At 40.8% G+C, this 19,908-nt stretch overlaps 1 protein-coding gene across 5 annotated transcripts in view; it reads left to right on the top strand.

Annotated features, from left to right (window-relative positions):
- TBX15 (T-box transcription factor 15) overlaps positions 1-19,908 on the top strand; it is a 110,162-nt gene that overhangs the window by 63,313 nt on the left and 26,941 nt on the right. For all 5 annotated transcript variants that reach the window (XM_038561905.1, XM_038561909.1, XM_038561908.1 and 2 more), the window contains exons 3-6: positions 1,603-1,704; positions 3,467-3,638; positions 4,917-5,084; positions 16,787-16,851. In XM_038561905.1, coding sequence (XP_038417833.1) covers positions 1,603-1,704; positions 3,467-3,638; positions 4,917-5,084; positions 16,787-16,851 — 507 coding nt within the window. The remainder of the gene's footprint in view (positions 1-1,602; positions 1,705-3,466; positions 3,639-4,916; positions 5,085-16,786; positions 16,852-19,908) is intronic.

The raw sequence follows: 19,908 nt of genomic DNA, 5'->3' as shown, positions 1-19,908 counted from the left end.
TTGTGTACAAGTACCCTAGAACACATTCATGCAATCCAAATTTTTGAACTGAGCACTTTTTATGTCTGACTCCAAAATGAATGACATACAAAAGAGCTTGATGTTTTTCTACTTTTTTATGGTTAAAGAAAAATGGAGAATTTTATTCTAGACCCTTGAAACTCAATACTCTTCTGGGTTGCTCTCTCTCCTCCTCTTCAATTATGAGAGTAGTTGTAAAGTGCCGTATCCTGACCTCGCTTGCTTTGGCAAGTTTAACAAGCCATTGTGGTAGAAACAAGGTATTGCCCAGAGGCCACTAGAATTCATTTGGTATTCGCTCCTTATTCCACAGGGTCCTCTTCTGACACATATGTTGACAGCCTGAGAACTTGCAGAAATTTTTCTACAGTTTTATGCTTAAAAAACCCTGCAACTTTGTTGGTACTTTGGAGATTGATAGTCTCTTCCTTTTTTCTTCTTTTCTTGAGAGACTACTTTTAAATAGACTCAACCAATCAAAAATATTTCATCATCACCTACAATCAACTGTGATAAGCTACTTGAGTCATAAGAACATAAGTTACTCAAATATGTTAAGTGTAAGAGTGTAAGCATTTTCAAGAATATTATAATCTGATAGGAAATGTATGTATAAATACACATACATTATCAATCTAATCACATTAAAGGTTAATAATATAAATCAGGGCATGGTAGGAGCTCTTGGAAGTGTGTGAGTCATCAAGTAGGTCAATTTAAGTTAAGAAGAGGTGCCATTTCCACTCTGCACTGAGCAAAATGACTAGAAGGAAAAACTCACCTCAAAAGAAAGAATCAGAAACAGTCCTCTCTCCCACAGAGTTACAAAATTTGGATTACAATTTAATGTCAGAAAGCCAATTCAGAAGCACAATTATAAAGCTACTGGTGGCTCTAGAAAAAGCATAAAGGATTCAAGAGACTTCATGACTGCAGAATTTAGATCCAATCAGGCAGAAATTAAAAATCAATTAAATGAGATGCAATCCAAACTAGAGGTCCTAACGACAAGGGTTAACGAGGTAGAACGAGTGAGTGATATAGAAGACAAGTTGATGGCAAGGAGGGAAACTGAGGAAAAAAGAGAAAAACAATTAAAAGATCATGAGGATAGGTTAAGGGAAATAAATGACAGCCTCAGAAGGAAAAATCTAAGGTTAATTGGGGTTCCCGAGGGCACTGAAAGGGACAGAGGTCCAGAATATGTATTTGAACAAATCATAGCTGAGAACTTTCCTAATTTGGGAAGGGAAACAGGCATTTAGATTCAGGAAATAGAGAGACCCCCCCCCCAAATCAATAAAAGCCGCTCAACACCTCGACATTTAATAGTGAAACTTGCAAATTCCAAAGATAAAGAGAAGATCCTTAAAGCAGCAAGAAGAGGTGCCATTTCAGTGAGTCCTCAGCATATTTTATAGTAATAATTTCCAAAGTGTAAAAAAGCAGGCAACTTTGAGAATTGGAGGAACTGGACTTTGGTTTGCTTATCATTCTTCATAAGAAGAAGCTCTCCAAGCCTTTACTCCTGCTCCTTCTCCCTCTGTGATTGTTGAGCTTACTGCCTATTCCCCTTTATAGGAGGATGTTTCCTGCCATGAGAGTGAAAATCACTGGCCTGGATCCACACCAGCAGTATTACATAGCAATGGACATTGTGCCTGTGGACAATAAAAGATACAGGTAATGATGACTCTGGGATGTGGAATTGTGGACATTACCATTCCAAGGTAATTCCATTATCATTCCAAGACAGTTCTTTAAACTCCTTAGATGAAGTATTTTAACAATGCACTGTATCGTATACTATATAGGGAACAAGGATGGAGGAAGTACCAATAGCTTGTAGCAAAGCATCATGTAGGAAGTAGTCACTCATGGTTGGAAATCAGGACTTAGTAATCATTTGGTATGGAACCCTCCCCATCTCTGTAGAGAGTGGGATTGTATAGTGTCTGTCAGGGTTGCAAAAATCAATGGATTTAGACTTTATGGATTAAGTCTAAAGTTAATTCAGTTCACATTGAAAGTGATTAACACATTGAATGATTTGGTTTATGAAATGCTAAGTGAGTTGAGATGATTTATTTTGGAGAGGCAGAGGAGAAGTGGACCAGTGCAGTATATTCAATCATATAACTGATGGATTATCTTGTGGATGATGGAAGGGAAGAAGAGGAGAATTGGGTAAGATTTCAAGAAGGACACTTAGTGAAGCAGAATTATTGCTTATCAATATGGGTTGTGAGTGAGTTGTTAAATAACTTTCCTTCAAAGTCATTATAGTAAGTGTCCAACACAATGTCTATGTCTCTTGGATGGGTTATACATCAGTCTTATTTGAAACAAGTTGTGGCTTAACCAATCTCTTGAGATTTCAATCAGATCAGTGAATCATGTCTTATTCTTGAAATATTTGAGAACTTGGTGCTAGCTCTATGAATTAGGAGGGGAGAGATGAATGAATGAATGAATGAATGAATGGGAAATGCCAGCACTAGTATGGCAGAGGGAGAGAGCTGATTAAGAGAGAAGTGATCTGGATGCAGGACTTAGGACAAGAGATGCTTCCAATCAATTTTAGAGGATCTTGTGATTTGGACTGAGTGCCTCTGTTTGCTAGCATCCAGATCCTGTGTGGTTCTTTGTTAGTGAGAAGCAAGGAGGTGACAAATCCATAGAGAACTCTCTTTAGAACTGCAGGGCAATTGACAAACTCCAGAAAACTGACCTCCTTTGCTACTAACATCATATCACTTCCAGTGGCTTTGTGGGAGAATGTGGATGATGGTGATATTCAAAACTGGGTTCATCAAAGAAACACTAAACACTAACTGGGAGGACTTGGTGGTGTTTCTGGGAATGGTTGCACTGAGGCAAAGGGTCTCCAGAAATGCCTCAAAATTCAGATTCTCAGCAAGGAAATGGTTAACAAGTGAGGGGCTTGGAGGGTCTCTGCACATGGCTGTGTTTTATAGGACAATATGGAAGATGTTTTTAATAAGGAACCAAATCCTGAACAAGTGGCCAACGGATTATATGGTTTGCATTTGAAAGGTGAAAGGTTGCAGTAAAATACCTTTTCCATAGCTAGACACGTGGATTCAGGATGCCTGTGAGCACACAGGGGTGCAAGGCAAGGAGAAGGAGAAGAAAGAAAAAGGACTGTGAGAATGTTTTCCTTGTGAGGGCAGCAGCTTTGATCATTAACCACAACCCTTTGCTGCCCTCCCCCACCCCACCTCCTTCTATGTTTTCATCTCTATCTTATTGTCCCTGGTTCTTTATGCTACTCTTTTGCTGTCTTGTATTCTCTGTTTAATCCCTACTATTTTCCATCTTGCTTTCTCTCCATCTCTCCCCCTCCTGTCTCTTCTGGCTTCTTGGGCCTCTCTTCCCTCTCTGTTTCTGTCTCTGATTTCTCCTCTCTTCCTTTCCACCTCAGATATGTGTACCACAGCTCCAAGTGGATGGTGGCTGGCAACGCGGACTCCCCTGTGCCCCCAAGAGTTTATATACACCCTGATTCTCTAGCTTCTGGAGACACTTGGATGAGACAGGTGGTCAGTTTCGACAAACTCAAGCTGACCAACAATGAGTTGGATGATCAAGGACATGTGAGTCAAAGAATCCCATCCATCTCCTTCTTCCTCCCTTTTGGCTCTAGAGCTGACTAGTTCTAGGCTTTTTCAAACAGGTAAAATAAGAATCTCTATGCCACTTTGAATCATTTTAAGTATAAGCATACGTTCTTTTTTTTCCTCCCATGAAATTTCATTTATTACAAATCCAACATTTAGCAAATGTCTGCTGTGCATTGGGTTGTGTTTATCAGAGTTCTCATGTTCCAGGGACCCGAAGTCTAGACAGGGGAGAGTCTGAAGGCAGAAACACAGGACACGTTTAAAAATGGTGAAGGAAATCACAACATTCAGTGGAATGACTCATGGGACAATAAACTCAGAGAAATGATTGAAGTGATGGTTTGGGCTGATTTGTCAAGAAAATGTATCTATTTTTAAGAGAAGAATAGATCTTAAAACTTTCCAGGTATCATTAGGGCACTTGATGTTATTAATTTATATTTCATGGCCAGGAGTACATAGAACTTTCACTAAATGCCAGGATCCAGATGGGTGCTACAGGAAGATGGAATAACTAAAACCATGGCTCTTGTCTTTAAGGAAATGACAATTTTCCAAGGAAGAAAGAACACACATACACCATTCACTCACAGGATATGAGAGAGTGGCAATAAATTTGGTAACAAAGTGTAGATAACAGCTTAAAGAATGTAAAGATAGCATGAGCCCATGATGAAAATGTGAAAGAGGGAGCAACTATCACATAGAGATTCTGAGCCCTTTTTAAAAAAAAAAAGATTTTATTTACTTATTAATCACACACACACACAGACAGACAGATACAGGCAGAGGGAGAAGCAGGCTCCATGCAGGCCTGATGTGGGACTTGATCCTGGGACTCCAGGATCACACTCTGGGCCGAAGGACTCCAGGATCCTGGGACTCCAGGATCACACTCTGCTAAACCCCTGAGCCACCCAGGGATCCCTGAGATTCTGAGACTTTTTAGCAGAGTGCTGTCTTTGGTATTGGGACAGTTATTCAGTATGGTCCAATTAAGGCACTACCACATCCACCCCACCCCCCATGATTGGGATACTCTGCTGTTTGGGTCCATGTAGTGCTATCCAGTCACTTAGTCCTTCTTGCCATAGGCAAGTACACTGACTTCCAGTTTCCTACACATCCCAGCCCCCTAATCCACGTTCTTCCTATAGTGCTTCTTTCCTGTGGTTGTGTTTGCATGAGAGTTTGAAAAGATGTAGGGACTTTTGAGCAACTCTGGCATAACATGGCCCCTTCTCATTTCAGATCATTCTGCACTCTATGCACAAATACCAGCCTCGGGTTCACGTGATCCGCAAGGATTTCAGCAGTGACCTGTCGCCCACCAAACCTGTCCCTGTTGGGGATGGCGTGAAAACATTCAACTTCCCTGAGACAGTGTTTACCACGGTCACAGCCTACCAGAACCAGCAGGTAAGAGGCTGCCTTTGAGAGTCTTCTGCTGTATCTGCTTTTAAAGGAGCTTATTCATGCTTTTGATAAGAAATGCTTTGTCCTTCTACATGACACCGAAAAGCTGGAATGAGAGATGCCAGGCTTGCTGTGCAAATGCTATGTTGGTGATGACAAGGCCATGATGCCTAGTAGCAGCTGGTATAGTCTAGATTTAGATCAAAGACAAAATCTTTGACCAGGAGGACTGAATCTCCTAAGTCATTTTCATGTCTCTCTGCACTTGTACCCGTGTTCATGGTCTCTCCTGCAATGTGGCAAACGTTCGTTCTTCATCATTTGCAATTCCTTTGCAAGTACCAAGGTTTGATTCATTCCTTCCCTCTTTTCTGCAATTTTCCATGTATCCCTGCATCAGCTACATCAAAGTCATCAAGCCTCTCAAAATCCATTGAAGACCCACTGCTTCCATTTACACTATCAGACTAAATTTACCTCTGTGTGATCACCAACCACACCCTAACATCTGTGTTTTTAGGTCAGCAATATGTTCATTCACTCCATAAATGTTTGAGAACTTACAATATTCCAGTCTTAATAGAGAAATCGAGCAGATTGACTTATTTCTCCATAAGCAAGAAGAGTTTTAGTTGAGTGAAAGACATGTAAATAAATAATGATAAAACAGTGGAATAATTTAATGACAGAGATGTGGACAGGGTGCTTTTGGGTTTAGGGAATGAGGGAAGGTTTCCTGGAAGAGCTGATGCTTTCTCTGATGATAAGACACACATGAGAATTGGCAGACTAATGGGGGAAGTAAGTGGGAGTGAGGTACGGGGAGAGGGAAGAGAGATGCCAAGTCTGGAATTGTTGTGGGCATTCTAGACAATGTTCTTTTTTTCAAGGAGGGTAAGTAGATGGACTTACAAGTGATCTCACTTTATGCAATTCCCTGAAAGTTGCATATGCATCTCATTTTTTTTGCAAATTACACTGTATTTCATCTTTTGACAATTTGTCTAATTAATAGGATCCTGAGGTGAATACTTTTCTAAAAAGAAGAGTTTTTGCTTGTTTATTTTGCTTGAAAGTCTGCATATTTTGATTTTGGGCCTGCTTGGAGCAAAATGAACTTCTACCACAATATTAGATATCTTTTTGTGTTGGATACTATGCTTGGTGCTCTGACAAAGAAAGAAATCGAGGAAAAATACTCATTTACTAAGTATTTATTGAGTGCTTACTATGTGTCAGGCAAGTGAAGGTGAGTGATATAATCTTTGGTTCATATAGTAAGAGTATTTTGATCTTTCATACTGCATGTGGATAAAACTCTTAAGATGTTTTCTCCTTAGATGTTGCCTCCAGAGGAACTTGATATACAACAACCCTTTAGTCTGGTAGACAAGTACTATACACTTGTTGGGCTTTCTCAGCAGCTGTAAAGTGTGCCCGATTTTAGGTTTTTCCTTGTGGTTGCCACATTTGATCTAAAGTAGAGAAAGGGTTTTAGTTTGCTTTGGGTAGCATTTAAAAGCTATTGAATCCTCTCAAGCTCCTTAGATAGCAAAATAACAGAGGCCACAGAGGGTCCTTACAGGAATCTTTAATAATCAAGATTTTTAAAGCTCTGAAACAAGATAGTGCAGCAATATAGACATGCCCTTTGGAGCAACTGGAATCTTGAAATTAACTGTGTGGTTCAGGAGAGGGGGAGCACAACGTTAAGTTTTCTGAATAACTGATTAGACTTTTTTCCAAGACACCCAGCCACCATTTTAATTATTAGTTTCTTATGAAAGCAGAGATATGTAACAAATATTACAATTTTAGAATTTAATTGTAGGGCAAACTAGAACACTGGTGAATGGACATTCTGCTGCCTCACTGAGATCAGTTGTAGAGGTCAAGAGCATCAGTACTGTGACCCAAACTGAAACTAGACAGCCACAATTCACCGCGACAATGACAATGAAAGAAGACCAAACATGGCTGCCTGAAATTCCTCCCAATTCCTTTGCCTTCTCTCACAGCATTCCCATGTCTGAGTACATTCTTCTCATATGAATATTTTGTCTTCATCTGAACTGGGGTGGGGGTCTTGGTGGTTGGTTGGGGGCTGGACACCATGATTAAGTTCATAGGATTTGGTAGCAGACATATCTGGTCTCATTTCTGACCTTTCCACTGATGACTTTGAGCAAATTTCTTACCTCCACTCATCAGTGTTTCCTCGTCTGAAAATGTCCTGGCTTCATCGAGTTAGTGATGAGGACTAGATGAGGGAACATGAGTAAAGCCTCTGGCACACACCCAGCATCTGATTACTAGTAGTCAGCCTATGTTGGGAAATTGCTGGGTCAGCACAGGCATGAAGGAGAGTGGGGAGTAGAGGCAATTTTACAAAATAAATTGCTTATTAAGAAGAAAGTGGGGCGCAGCGGTTTGGCGCCTGCCTTTGGCCCAGGGAGCGATCCTGGAGACCCGGGATCGAATCCCACATCAGGCTCCCGGTGCATGGAGCCTGCTTCTCCCTCTGCCTGTGTCTCTGCCTCTCTCTCTCTCTGTAACTATCATAAATAATAAATAAAAAAAAAAAAGAAGAAAGTGGATCGTTGGGAATCAGAGGACCTGCATTGGCCCTTGAAGGTATTATAATCAATAGGTAACTACTTTTATCTTTCTGTTCTCATGTTGTGTTGGTGAATTCAAGAGATGAGTCATGTACACCCAATTCTGCCCAGTTTGATATCAAGATAATGGTTTTTGCCTGTTTCACAAGTCTCCAGTCCCTGAATACATCAATGTACATGATTATTAAACATTCCCTTTGGCTGTAGATATGATTTCATATAACATAATGTCTTCTAGTAAAGCAAAATAACCTCAGGTATTTCCCCCAGGAATCTTGAGGTCTGCATTCTGTTACCTAGCAATCATTTTCAGACTTGTCGTGGAGACGCCAGGTAGCATAAACTATTCTCTTCTGTGAGCTAGATCACCTACTACCGTGTTTTTATTTCCCTCAACTGTCTTGAATGAGAACAATTAACATTTCAGGGCAAAATTATTTACCTTATGTATTTCTTTTTAAGGGAATGGTTAGGAGGCCTAGGAGAGAAAAGAGGAATTGAAATGAAATGTTATCCAGTCTTCCTAAGGAAAGGCAGTGTACTTTCCACAGACAACAGTAGGCTAGCCCTTTGGAGACCTGAGTTTTCTTTTCTTTTTTTTTTATAAATTTATTTTTTATTGGTGTTCAATTTGCCAACATATAGAATAGCACCCAGTGCTCATCCCATCAAGTGCCCCCCTCAGTGCCTATCACCCAGTCACCCCCACCCCCTGCCCACCTCCCTTTCTACCACCCCTAGTTCGTTTCCCAGAGTTAGGAGTCTCTCAAGTTTTGTCTCCCTTTCTGATATTTCCTGCTCATTTTTTATCCTTTCCCCTCTATTCCCTTTCACTATTTTTATATTCCCCAAATGAATGAGACCATATAATGTTTGTCCTTCTCCGATTGACTTATTTCACTCAGCATAATACCCTCCAGTTCCATCCACGTCGAAGCAAATGGTGGGTATTTGTCGTTTCTAATGGCTGAGTAATATTCCATTGTATACATAGACCACAACTTCTTTATCCATTCATCTTTCGATGGACACCAAGGCTCCTTCCACAGTTTGGCTATTGTGGACATTGCTGCTAGAAACATCGGGGTGCAGGTGTCCCGGCGTTTCACTGCATCTGTATCTTTGAGGTAAATCCCCAGCAGTGCAATTGCTGGGTCATAGGGCAGATCTATTTTTAACTCTTTAAGAAACCTCCACACTGGAGACCTAAGTTTTCATCCTAAATGTCCCACTAGCTACCTGTGTCATTCTGAGCAAAGTATTTTCTTTCTGGGCTTTGAGTTCTTCAAGAAAATGAGCAGTTAGCCTGTGTTTTCTAAGTTCTCTGTTAGCTCTGAAATAATAATTTCTTCCTCTTTTTTTCTGCATTCTTTTTAATGAGTGAGGGCGGAAAACAATTAATTGTTCTCAAGCAGAGGCAGCTAACACACACAAGTGTTGGAAATTATTTGAATGTTTGTGTGTGTCAACTCTTTTTTAACCCCCATACCAGTCTAGACCAATAGAGTTGTAGCAAGTTCACATTTGGAATGGTGGGAACTTGGTGTTTTGTTGCTGGTAAGCAAAATATTCCAAGATATTCTATTCATTTGTCACTCCCACTGGTCCTCTCCATTGTTAAAGCCTATGTCTCCTGTTGGCTTCTATCATGACACCCAGGCTGGCTGGACACCTGACTCTCCACACATCCAATGTGCCACCAGACTGTATTGCTTCTACTGATGGAATATTTTTTTCTTTCTAATCTTATTGCTTTTGCCCTTGTTCTGGACCTGCCCTCTCTTCACCTTGGGCTGTTATGACAGCTTCCAACTGAGTCTTATGGTCTTATGAGCCATCACATATAGTCACTGAGGGATGGGTCTTCCTTTTTTATTTTATTTTATTTTTTGGGGGGATGGGTCTCCCTAAAGCGTAGCTCCAACTGCATCCTTTCCCTGTCAAAAATTGTCAACTCCTCAGTGCTAAAGTAAGTATAGTCCAAGATCCCAAGTCTTTCTATTTTTATTTAAAGATTTTATTTATTTATTAATGAGACACACACACAGAGGGAGAGAGAGAGAGAGAGAGAGAGAGGAGAGAGAGAGATTGAGAGAGAGGCAGAGACACAGGCAGAGGGAGAAGCAGGCTCCATGCAGGGAGCCTGATGCAGAACTCGATCTCAGGACTCCAGGATCACGCCCTGGACCGAAGGCAGCACTAAACTGCTGAGCCACCCAGGGATCCCCCCAAGTATTTCTATTAAGGTCCTCTGTAGCTAGCTACCAGCTACATTTCTAGGCTCATTTCCCTGCTAATCTACATCACGTGCCCACAAAAGTTCAGCAATCTAGTGAGAGTTTTACTGTTATTGGCACTTTGAAGCTGCTTTGCTTTTGCGTGTGCTGTTGTCTTTTCAGGAATGAATTTTCTGTTCATCTTTATTCATCTAGCTTCCTTCCATTCTTCAAGTTCAGTACAAACACCAACCTTCCTTACATTTTCCTCTACCACATTCCTTACCTTTTCAGCTGTGAATGAGCTTTCCCTCATCAAACTCTACTTCTCTCGTGACCCTGTCCCATTCTAAGCTATGTGCCTGCCCAGTCTTCCTCTCAGCATTTTGAGCTTTTTGAGAACAAAACATTGTGCCTCTACAAAACCCAGTTTGACATGGTAGAAAACACCAGGTCGGGAGTTAGGAAACTCACGGTTTAGATCCACCTCTGCAGCTGATAGAATGTACTGCCTCTGACAAATCACTCCACCTCAGAATCCTCATTTACAAATCAATGGTTTACCTCTCAGCTACCAATTTATGGAGAAAAATTTTATAGTCCACTGAGAAATGAAAAAAATACAGATAATATGCGGGCGTTTTATACCTAAACATTCATTTAAATAGACTGTATTTTATTTTGTCCGTTTTACTTTTTTGATACTAAAATGTCATTTATTTTATGAAATGATGATGGCAAGAGATGGTAGGTAGATGTAACTCTTTTTGTTTGATAGAATAAGTAACTGGAATATCAATGTTGATCCCTCAGATGTTGGAGGGAGGGAATTAGAATTGCCCTGAAGCCCAGAAACCACTAATTAAGAGGAAGGAGTCTTCCATCTGTGTAACTCTAAGGCATTTGTGTCTGTCCCATGGTGCATAGCACTGAATATGTGCTTGGAAAATGACTGCATGAATAATTAGCCAGCATACCTCCACTACCAGTCTCCTTACATATCTGTGGTTCTGCTTCTTTGGACATAAGTAATAGTGAAATGTGAAGAAAGAGTTTCTATTTTCATGAAATATTTTATGCTTTTCTTTCCCCCCTTCCCATTCCTTCCTCCCACCCTTGCTGACTGACCCATAGACTCCCAGGGCTGCTAGCATACTGAAGTTATTATTACTATTATTTGCTCTTGGAGTGCCAACTTGGCAGGCCTAAGGCAGAGAGGAAAGGTATGCCATGCCCAGAATCTCATCGTGGAGAATGAAGTAGTAGAGGTGGGAATAAAGGTGACTCTACACCGAATGCTTTTTCTTGGAAGAAGCTGACGCCAGCCTGTCCTCATGGAATTAGCAGGAAATTTCCATTGCAGAGTCTTTGTCTTTTCTAAGGGGAAAAGGCTGCTGAGCCTTGATTTTTTTTTTTTTCCCAAACAGGAAACTAGATTTCAAAAAGACACAGCCCTGTTCTCCTCAGGTAACACAGTCTTATTTCTTGATGAGAATTGGCTACATGAACCAGATAGGAAGTCTGAAACCACAGCCAGGTTTGTGTAAGCAAATCCAATAGGAGTTATGAGCCACTCATTATATCCTAAACTATTGAGCCAGTTGTGCTCTAACTTTTCAATCAAATCAGCACAGAGGTTTTCTATTTTTTTATTTTTTATATGGGCTAAGTTTCTTTTTCTTCCTTGATGAACACCTTTCAAAGAAATATGGTAAAAAAAAAAAAGAATAACTAAGAGAGTGTTAATAAGGGGAGGCATTTTCAGCCTCAGTATTGTAAAATCATACTCAGGATATTGAAGTTTCATTTTCTTTGTAGGTTGTGCTATTTATGTCTACACTGTGCACTGTGACGTATACCTCATTTATTAACTGCCTGCATGTTACTAGGCAAAAAGTCAGTGAAAATTATTAAAACCAAAGGTGGCAAGCCAGCAAACACCTCTTCATGTGCTACGGTCTTCTACGATGCAGACTATACAAATCAGTATGTGAAATAAGTCAATCAGAAAAGGACAAACATTATATGGTCTCATTCATTTGGGGAATATAAAAATTAGTGAAAGAGAATAAAGGGAAAGGCGAGGAAATGAGTGAAAATATCAGTGTGAGGGTGACAAAACATGAGAGACGCCTAACTCTGGGAAATGAGCAAGGGGTAGTAGAAGGGGAAGTGGGTGGGGGTTGGGGTGACTGGGTGATGGACAATGAGGGGGGCACTTGGTGGGATGAGCATTGGGTGTAATGCTATATGTTGGTGAATTGAATTCCAATAAAAAAATAAAAAAAAATAACAAAAACGCAAAAAAACCCACAAAAAACTGTAAGGTTATGGAAATCAAATCAGTGAAGAAAAATGCTCCCCCAACCTCTGTACTTTCCATGTCTCCTCATTATCCTTGGAGTAAGTTTGAACATGACCACTGTAGAATAACTTTAGCTGCACGGGCAGTTACTAATAGACCTTGTTCTGCTTAGTAGGACACTTGAGACTTCTGTCTATATAATGCTGCAGTGAAAGCAGATAGGGTCAAGGGAGTTGTCTGGTCTGTATTTTCCAAGGCATGTTATGGCTTTGGGGCTGGTGATCCCTGTTTCCCACATTATTCATTCATGCACTCACCACTCATTCAGTCACTGAACAAATATTCATTGAGCACAGATAGCATGTCATGTTAGGCTCTTAGTAAAATGGTGTAGGAAATAGACATGGTTCTTACCTGAAAGCATCCTATTTTGGAGGGATGATCAAGAAAGATCTCTCTCAGGAGGTAACATTTAGACTGAGACTTAGGATTAGGCATCAGCTATGTGAAGAGTGCAGAAAAGAATATTTTTGTTCAGGGGTAGAGTGAGTGTGAGCGGCCTGAGCAGGGAAAGAGTTTGACACACTGTAGCCTGAGAGCATCTGAGTTTGGTGGGAGACTGTGAGCCAGGTGTAGAGGAGCATGGGTGGGGGTGGAGAGGTAGTCTGGGGCCATGCTGGCTCTGCAAGGCCAGCCAGGGAGTTTGGGTTGAGTTTTGAGTAGAGTGATAGTCACTGATGAGAATGATGTGGTCCATATATGTGTTAACAAAGATCACTTTGGTTGCTGTGTAGAGAAGAGACCAGACAGGGACAAAAGTGGAAGAAGAGAGATTAGTCCAAAGGTTATATAGAGTAGTTGAGTGAAAAGATGACTGTGTTCTGGTCAAAAGTGGGGAGATGGAGGCTGACAGCCATATTTGGGTCTAATTGATACACACAACTGTGGAGTAGGGATGAAAATGAACTATTCAAATGAGCATCCTACACTACTCCAGATGGCCTCTAGATGTGTTGTGTGTGCATAGGGCAGAGGTAGTGGGGGTTATGAGTCCTCATGTGGTTTCTTGTGGGTCCCTCTGCTATGGGCCTCACTGGCTCTTGCTGGAGACCGTCATGTCTGGTTCTTGTGTTCCTTGGGTTCCATGCCTTGGGTTCCTTGTGTGGACATGCTCTACTGATAGAGGATGGCTGAGCTTGTACTTTTGTGTCTTTGCCTCACCTGGGCCTCCCTGGGCCTCCCTGGATGGCTCAGCCTCACCTCAGTGCTCATCTAGGTCCTCTGTTGGGCTCCTGCCTGGGCTGTAGCACTTCTGTGTTAAGGTCACCCTGGCTTCCCTGTCATGGGATGTGAGGACTTCTAAGTCCCTGACCTACCACAGAAGGGTGGTAGGAGGCCTGGAGATGCTAACCTGGTCCTCTTCCTGATTCTTCAGACCAGGCAGCATTTTTACTTTGATGCAGCAAGCCCTGTGTGTGTGTGGAGGTTGCCCTGCCAGTCTTCCTCTGAAGCTCACCACCTGCACCCCTCGAACTTTGTTTGAGTGGGGAGCTAAGGCACATGTAAATCTACCTGCTTGCTTCTCTTTCATCTGTTTCCTCTCTTTTTTTTTTTTTCATACTCCAGCTGGGGTGGAAGGGGAAGCTTTTTTACTTCTTTTCCCATTTGATAAGCATTCACCTTATGTTACATCCTTATCTTCCAGAGGACAGCAGGCTTTGTGACCTGCTTTCCTTTGTGATCACTGTCATTTGCATCCTTTTCTATGCTATATGACATACTCTTGTAAGATCTGAGGCTACCAGGCTAGCTCTTTTTTTTTTTTTAAGATTTTATTTATTTACTCATGATAGACACAGAAAGAGAGAGAGGGGCAGAGACACAGGCAGAAGGAGAAGTAGGTTCCATGCTGGGAGACCAATGCAGGACTCGATCCCGGGGCTCCAGGATCACGCCTTGGGCCAAAGGCAGGCACTAAACCGCTGAGCCACCCAGGGATCCCCCCAGGCTAGCTCTTGATATGGGAATCATGAGACTATGGATTATGAAGGTTGAAAATACATTGGTTTATTCCTCCAAATTATTGTCCTTGTTACCCTTGGTATTGGTAGACATAGGCAAAGTTGTCAGCACGAGCATCAACTGGGGTGGTAGTTTGGTTTACATTGTTTGAATTGCTATCTTCTGCCTCTAGGCTTTATAAATGACTAAGCAGGGCAGTGAAAGCTTTCTGGGATATGGCCTTGGGGCAACCTCTCTGGCTCTGTTCCGCTGACCTGCACTCTGGCCAGATTGGACTCTTGTGCTTCTCTGGCGCACTTCATTCCTTCATGCTTCTCTACTTCAATGCTCTGGCTTACATAGGACATGTCTTATGACATGCTTCACTGTTCCTTTCACCCCTTTTTGCATTTTTCATTAAAGTCCTGCACATCTTTCAAGGCCTGGGTCATGTGCTATCTCTAAGGTGAAACCTCAGAGCCCTTCAACTTGGGACTCATTGCTACTTCCCCTTAAGCTCTCATGGAAGCTTTGCCTTCCTTGCAAACCTTACCAATTTCTGTTTTGTGTTAGTGTATATGTTTACTTTTTTCTTCTAGATTATAAGCTTCTGGGGTAGGGGGAACCAGACATATATGGACTATATATCACTGTCACCTGTGCCTTCTGTCACCTTGCTTTGCACATAAAGGTACTTGATAATAAATAAATAATGAGTAAGCAACCACACTACATGAAGCTCTCTAAATCTCCATTAAAAACTTTGAAACAAGTATAGAGGTGCTGTTTTTCCTAACATTTGGTGGCACTTTTCTATTAAATCTTCACACAGAGTTCTTGGCCAGAGATAGACTGAGCTGTGGGAAGCAGATTTGCAATCTTTTCTCCCAGATCCATGAAATAGAATGTCATTTTATTTACAGGGGTCTGTGGAGGCCCCCAAAACATGGCAGCACAATCATATATCAGAAAACCCTATCGTAAATGAGCCGGACAGGATAAGTCAACTTGAAAGAGAAAATAAAATATTATAACCCCAACTTGAAAAGAAAATATGGTGTGCAGTTTATTGCTGTGGATTATGGAGGAAAAAAGAAAGAATTTTAAGTCAGAAACAGAAAAGCAGTGACAGTCTTTAAACTCAATACAATATTCACAGGGCAGACACTAGACTTTAGAAAACCAAGGCCTGAAGGCTCCTGCTCTGGTCTATAAAATAGATGTAAAATTGCTCTTGCTACGTTATTAGTGCTACATTATTAGTGTACCATTCTCGAGGCAAGGAATGTTTTTAGGGGAAAAAAAAAACAACTTTGGTACTTTCAAGTCAAAGTCTGTTGGTCAGAATCTCACATTGCATTTTAAAGACCTTTAAAGATTGTGGCTTTGGGCAATTCCACTCTGACACAGTGAGATGGAAGAGGCACTCAGAAAGATCTGCAACATAAGAAATAACTTTAGCCGCCTGACATGATAAGTTCTGCAATGATCAGAAATGGAAAGGTGGTCTTCAGTAATGAGATTCCCTTCTTTCTACAATTCCCTTCCATTGAAGTGCTTTGCCTCCTTTCCTATACTCCCTCACCCCAACCCTGACGCCTCTGTTGCTTGAAGATAGTGAGTCATTAACATCTGGTTTAGACACAAAAATATCAAAAATGCCTCCCATGACCAAGGCTGAAAGTGGAAACATAAGAGCACATGTGGAATTTGTTGGTCAGGCTTGTTTTATTCTGGGGGCATGAGGGTGATGGGTAGGACCCTCGCCGAGTTTGAGGGGGACAATGATAAGATGTGGTAGAGAGGGGCTTATGTGCTGAGCGGATGTTGAAGCAGAATGACCCCTGAGGACTCATCCACCTGGCTCACACAGTTGTTTGTGCCTTCTGATTTGCTTGTGAGCCTTGGAGACTGGTGTAGCCTGCCCCACTGAGTCCCTTGTTTATAGATTTTCCTTGGGGTGCAAGCTTGATAAAAGTGTAGCTACTTTTTGTGTCTTTTACAAGACCATTTTTGGTCATTAAATGAACGATCTCTAGGGCCAGAGAAGGGACAAATAAAGTGAAATGGGAAGGGCAGTCAATTATATGTTTCTCTCAGGCTGAGGTGGGTTGTCTGGTGGCCTGATGCCATTGGATTGGACTGACTGAATCCATTTGTTCATTATTCGCTCACTCATTCATTCACTCAACAAGTGCTTTTCAAGTGCTTCCTATATGTCATGTACCAAGGACTTGACCATTGCCCAGTTTTCTATTTCCATGCCTTTGTCTAGGCAAGTGATTTATCACCTTTTCTGGGGGCAAGAAAGGTGAGCAGAGGAGAGTTTACAGTCACATACTGGGAAGACCTTGGTTTTTAAGGAGAAGTGGGTCAGGTGGGTCAGACATCTGTGTGCCAGGCCCAAGTCCTATATCAACTTACATTTAAATCTCAGACTTAAAGGAAACTAAATAAAAACAACAGCTGTTACTAACAGAGTGATTTTTTTGCTAATTTTCTAGGAGTTACCAGAAAAGAAATCAGTTAATGTAAACACAATTTATGCTCTTTGTTTGTTTCTAGATCACCAGATTAAAAATTGATCGAAACCCCTTTGCTAAAGGATTCAGAGATTCTGGAAGAAACAGGTAAGAATAATCGGGAAATAGACTCACCAACATTTCTCTGCTGTGTGACATTATTCCCACCCCTTTGGTGGCTTTTGACTCCTGCTTTTCGGGGAACACTGGCACACTGTGCCTCTGTGCTGACTCAGGCAAAGAGAGATGGCAAGCTGATCTGGGAATCAAAACACCATCCTCCAAAGGTTGAGTTTTCCAATTTTTGTTAACACACTGTACATCACCAGATTGGATCCCTCATGGTGGTTTTCTCCCTGCATCATGCTAGGTAATCCAGGCACTTAAACCACGTTTTCTGGTGATTGATGATCATTGAAAGATTGCTACTTTTTCTCATGAGTACTATAGGTGGCAGCAGCACCTACAGTGGTATCTCATTTATTTTGTATTATCAGGAAACAAGGAAGTGTGAACAAATAAAAATTATCAGAAAATTATTACCTTTAAGAGCTAAAAAACGTTGTTTAAAAATTAACCATTTTTCTCCCAAGAAATGTCCCCAAAATATGTTGCCTGCCTTAGTAAAGACAGTGTATAGAACATGACCTTTCTTGATGCCTCAGCATCATCATTAGGATTAGATTGTCACATGGGGAAACTTTTAGGAACTGCTGACGTTTGCAGGACTATTTGCACTTATTGTAAATGGTCTTAGCGGCTGTGGCATTTTTCTCATTAATTCTGCTTCTCTCTAAATTCTTTCTTTCCCACCCTTCCTATATAAAATCAGAATCTGTTATCCAGAGAGCTAGGGGAGAACTGAAATTCTCAGAGAGCACAGATCTATCTAAGGTTAGTCAGTCAAAAAAATTTCATTTTATATAAACTATACTGAAACCACAAATGTGACACGTGTGTGTTGTAAAGTGTGTAGGCTTTGCAGTTAACTATTTACGTTAGTGTTCAGACATTTTTCCCTTTTGGGGGCATTTCTTTACATCTGAATGACAGAGACTGTCTGGAGTTACTTTTGCTATTTTTTTTCTGCAAGAATTTTCAGATAAACTATCTAGTATCATATTTAGAATCACTTCATGAACTATATAGCACATTCTATTTGAATCCAGATTTATGCTAAAAATCCTCTGTAGTGACCATTTCCTTTACAAAATGATGTATGGAAGCACTTTTTTTTTAAAAAAAAAGATTATCTATTTGAGAGGGTGAGAGAAAGTGAGGACAGGGAGGAGCAGAGGGAAAGGGAGAAGGAGAGAGAAACTTTAGCAGACTCTTCGCTGAGCTCAGAGCCCAATGCGGGGCTTGATCTTAGGACTTTGAGAGCATAACCTGAACTGAAACCAAAGGTCAGGTACTTAAGTGATTGCACCACCCAGGACCCCTGGAAGCACTGCTTTTTTTTTTTTTTAATTTATTTATTTTTAAAATTCCAGTATAACTAGTGTACAATGTTATATTTGTTTCAGGTGTTGAATATAGTGATTCAGCAGTTCTATATATCACTCAATGCTCATCGAGATAAATGTACTCTTAATCCCCTAAGGAAGCACTTCTTTATGAAGCTCTTAGGATACATTTAAAATACACTTAGATTGCTATAAAATTTTATTTACCTCAGAATTTCTTAAGGTTACATCTATTGAGTAAAGTAAAATTCACCTAAACTTCTAGTTTGAAGATGACAAAATTGAATAATGTGTCCTAGATCAAGCAACTGGTTAGTTGTGTGGCCACACTAGAACTCAGGCATGAGAACTCCAAGGCCAAATGCTTCCCTCTTCAGTGAAGACCTTTGTCTTTAAAATTCAGCCAGTGAGGGATGCGTACTTATTCTTTCCATTTGAGACAGTTCTCTCCTGCCAGTTATTTATATTCCATGTTCAGGACTTGCCTTTGAACTGTTTCCTGTTGCTTTCTTTTCAGGGCTCTGCATTTTAGGCTTTCTTTCTTTCTTTCTTCTTTCTTTCTTTCTTTCTTTCTTTCTTTCTTTCTTTCTTTCTTCTTTCCTTTTTCCTTTTTTTTTTTTTTTTTGAATTCTAGGCTTATCAAGGACCTTGCTAGTAGTAATGGTGTGCTCAGTAGAAGACGGCCTTTCATAAAGAAGCCTCTAGGGTATTTAAAATCCATTAGCTTGGAGTCCATGGGTGGATTCCAGGGGTTTTGTGAATTCCCTGAAATTATAAGGAAAAATGTGTGTGGATGAGCAGGTGTGCATTTTTCTGGGGAAAGGTTTATAGTTTTCAACAGGTTTTTGAAAAGTTCCATGTCCAAAAGTTAAGAATTTCTGTCCTAGACACAGTTAGGGTCAACCCTAGTGACTTTAGTTATTCAACTATTTTCTCTTTCTTTGCTTCTGTCTCCTCAGTGACATTGAGTATGTATTTTCTTCTTGGCACTCCAAAGATTGTTTTGATTATTTTCTTTGCTTTTTTCTTCCATTGGAGTCCTTGTTTTTCAGAGGCATGACCCAGAACAGAAAATTGAAAAAGATAGACTGTATTGACCAGTTTTGGAGCTATGCTCTGAGAACTGGAGCCACACTTTAATCTTGAGAATAAGACCATGTATCTTGAAGCATTTGACTCTGGTTGGGAAGTTGTGGTGACAACTTGGTTCAAGTCCTGGGGTCCTCCTGTCCCCTCACTGAGCTAGAAGGAACCTTGATATTTGTCCTGGGTCTGCTTTGGGGCTGGTGAATGTCGTCCTGCTCAGGACAGACAGTTTTTTGTTTGTCCTGCCTGGTGGGCTACTCTTCTTTGTAAGGACTCCAGGAAAGCAGAGGTATGGATCCTCACTAGCCCATTGCAATGCCTTATTTATTTATTTTTCTGGTATTGTGGTGATTTTTCATTATGATGCCCCATTAAAAGCTGTAGGCTACTTTAAGTAACATTAGTAATGATAGAAATTATCTGTGATTGAACACTTACACTGTTCTAGACCTTTTATTTAGTCTATTTTTTCTAATCTTTAAAATGACCCATATTTTACAAATGAAGAAACTGAGGCTCAGAGAGCCTAAGCAACTTCCCTAATATCATATAGCAAAGCTGGAGCACAGAGTAACTCCCAGGTCTGCCTGACCTCGAAGCCTGTGAACTTTGA

Source organism: Canis lupus, chromosome 17 (assembly GCF_011100685.1).
Source record: "Canis lupus familiaris isolate Mischka breed German Shepherd chromosome 17, alternate assembly UU_Cfam_GSD_1.0, whole genome shotgun sequence".
Taxonomy (NCBI): Eukaryota; Metazoa; Chordata; class Mammalia; order Carnivora; family Canidae; genus Canis; species Canis lupus.
The sequence above is the reverse complement of the archived record's forward strand: the minus strand, read 5'-3'. Positions and strand labels throughout refer to the sequence as shown.